Genomic DNA, 3,100 nt, shown 5'->3' with positions numbered 1-3,100 from the left:
GTGGTCACTAGCCCATGGCACTAAGTGCCACATCCAGTCTCAGCTTGAAAACCTCCAGGGATGGTGAATCCACCACCTCCCTGGGCAGCACATTCCAATGTCTGAGCACTCTCTCCATAAAAAACCTCTTCCTAAGATCCAACCTAACCCTCCCCTGGCTGAGCTTGAGCCTGTGCCCTCTTGTCCTCCTGATGGACAAGGAGTAATAGATTCAAACTGAAGGAGAGGAAGTTTAGGGTAAATATTAGAAAAAAAATTTTTATTGTAAAGGTGGTGAGACCCTGTCCCAGGTTGCCCAGGGAGGCTGTGGCTGCCCCAACCCTGGCAGTGTTCAACACCAGGTTGGACAACAACCTGCTGTGATGGGAGGTGTCCCTACCCAGGGCAGGAGGTTGGATGATCTCTAAGCTCCATCCCAACCCTTAAATTCTAAGATTCTTTGAAACCAAGGCACGGAGCGAAGCGATGTCAGCAGGGACAGATGCTCCCTCCAGCAGCTGCTTCACTCCCATGGTTTTCACAGCCTCACCCAGGAGGAAAGTGTTGCTGTCCCTGCCCGTGGCCCTCGGGGTGAGGGTGGCAGGAGAGCACCACGTGCCTCTCTCTGCTCTGGGCTGTTCTATCTCGCCGAGCTGAGCCCATCACTCCCCCTGCTCGGTGGGGGATGTGATGCTCAGCACGTCTGGGCTGCAGCTGGGGAGGAGCTGCTTCCCATGGACAGATCATCTCCCACAGCTCTGCAGTTCTGGGGCTGCAGCTCTTGCTCTGAGCACCACGGTGACCTGGGGCACCATCGCAGGTAAGCGTGGTGAGGGCGACAGGGAAGGTCACAGAAGGATGATAGATGGAGAATCCTCAAAATAAAGCAGTGAAATGCATGAAATTCAGAAATCCAGGGAGGAGAGGCACTAGCACAGCTTGCCCAGAGTAGCTGTGGCTGTTCCATCCCTAGGAGTGTTCCAGCCCAGGTTGGATGGGGCTTGGAACACCCTAGGCTGGTGGGAGGTGGAATGAGATGATCTTTAGGTCCCTTCCAACCCAACCCATTCCAGAATCCTATGGAAATCTGGACAGATGTGTCTAAAACAGGAGAGACACCAACATTCATTCACATCCATCACCTTTACAAAAGGCAACCTATGCTGAAAAAAACCCTTCCTTTTCCTCTTCCCAGGGTTTTGTGCTGTGTGTGGAGGAGATGACAAGCACAGGGTTATGGGGAAGTGATGCCAAGCATCACATTCCCTGGAGGAGACCAATGTTCCCTCCTCCCCCTGCCTGTCCCTGCAGCCACTGAGCCATTGCAGCAGCACATCTTCATAAATAAAAAGGGACAGTTCTGCTCTTCAGTTCCTTTCACCCAGAGCTCGGGAATGGCTTTGACTGAGAGCTGTGGCCCTTCTGCAAAGGTCACACCACCCACAGCCCAACGAGCCTAATTAAAAGCCTGAGCTAATTGGCGTGGGACCCGCAGCGAGAGCCCCTCACCCACCTCATCCAGCTTGGTCTGGTGGCATGGGAAGGAGAAGGTGAATCCAAGGGGGAGTTTCTTGTCTTTGATATTCAGCTTGTCCATGAAGTTGGCCAAACACTCAGCAATGTGGTCAAAAAGCTGGAAAAAAAAGGGAAAAAGTGAGGCCTCACCTGGATGCCCACCCTAAGAAGCAGTGCTGGCTGTCAGGAATTCCTGGCAAAAGATCCTGCTGAGATTCCCAGTCCTGCTCCAGCCCCAGGACACAGCTGGGGGTGTTGGGGGGACCCACCTGTACCCCACTGCCACGCATCAGCTCCTCAGGGATGGCATAGATCTGATTCTCCATTTCCACCTTCTGCAGCCCATTGTCCGACACCTTCACCCTCAGCACGCGGAAGTTGGTGCCACCAAGGTCCAGTGCCAGGAAATCTCCATCCTCTGCAGGACCAGCACAAGGAAAACAGTTAGTTTGGAGAGCTGGAGGCAACCACCCACCTCCCAGGCAGGAGGATAAGGTCTGATCTTTTAATATAGCTCATGATTTTAGTTATTGTTCCATTTCTTGGCATTTTCTCCAAGCTGTGGTCTTGTTGCCTGTCCCTCCTCTGCACCCCTGGCACCTCCAGAACTGATGGGGGGGTCAAACCACTGTTGAGCCAGATCTGGATGCCCTGGGGAGGGTTTGCAGGAGGATAAATCCCACCAGCTCCATCCAGACAGGCCCATGCCCAAAGCAGTGGCAATCCTAGGGAAGAGCTCCAGCCTCAGGCTCCACAAGGGGAAGTTTAGGTGAGATATTAGGCAGAAGTTTTCCCTGTGAGGGTGCTGAGACACTGTCCCAGGTTGCCCAGGGAGGCTGTGGCTGCCCCAACCCTGGCAATGTTCACAGCCAGGTTGGATGGAACCTTGAGCAACCTGCTCTGGTGGGAGGTGTCCCTGCCCAGGGCAGGGGGTTGACACTGGATCATCTCTAAGCTCCATTCCACCCCCTAAAATTCTATGATTCCATGAATCACAGAATCAGGGAGGTTGGAATCCTCTGGTCCAACCTCCCTACTCCAGCAGAGCCATTTCTAACCCTCCTGATGAGGATCCCCCAGAGGGATGAGGAGGTGCCCAGAGGAGGTGTCACACCTCATCTCACCAAGAGCTGAAGTTCAGCCAAGTCCCTGCACAGGCTCTGGCTGAGCCTCACTAATCTCTGGGGCCACACACTCCCCTGCAAGAGCCATGAACCCAGAGCACCCCAAACCTGGGCCCTATCAGAGCTTTGCAGCTCACCCCTCCTCACCCCATGCCCTTGGCACAGGCAGAGTAGCCCAAATCCAGCACTCACAGGGCTGGGCAAGGCTGGATGTGATGCCAGGCTGGGCACTGCTGGCACTGTGTCCAGCCTCATGCACAGGTCACACTGTGCTCCTGCTTCCCTTGTGTTCTCTGTTAGCAGAGCATGGAAAACACCTCCAGGGGGTGATAAATATGCCAGGGATGAGGGTACTGGAGCCAAGAGGGTCACAGGTTGCTCAGCTCCTAAGAGATAAGGCAGGGAACACAGGATGATCCCAAACAAAGGACTGAGCAGCCTGGATGGGACTCTCCTCCCATCCTGGTGCTTCAGCCAAGCCT

At 54.4% G+C, this 3,100-nt stretch overlaps 1 protein-coding gene across 1 annotated transcript in view; it reads right to left on the bottom strand.

Annotated features, from left to right (window-relative positions):
- The window catches only part of LOC103804149 (hexokinase-2-like), a gene marked incomplete at its 5' end in the record, with an annotated part of 4,845 nt that extends 2,933 nt beyond the window's left edge, over positions 1-1,912 (bottom strand). The window contains 2 exons of the mRNA XM_009076746.1: positions 1,493-1,612; positions 1,764-1,912. Of these exons, the coding sequence (XP_009074994.1) occupies positions 1,493-1,612; positions 1,764-1,912 (269 nt within the window). The remainder of the gene's footprint in view (positions 1-1,492; positions 1,613-1,763) is intronic.
- Positions 1,913-3,100: the final 1,188 nt, after the last annotated feature.

Source organism: Acanthisitta chloris, unplaced genomic scaffold (genome assembly GCF_000695815.1).
Source record: "Acanthisitta chloris isolate BGI_N310 unplaced genomic scaffold, ASM69581v1 scaffold27396, whole genome shotgun sequence".
NCBI lineage: Eukaryota > Metazoa > Chordata > Aves > Passeriformes > Acanthisittidae > Acanthisitta > Acanthisitta chloris.
This window is presented reverse-complemented; position numbering and strand designations above follow the sequence as displayed.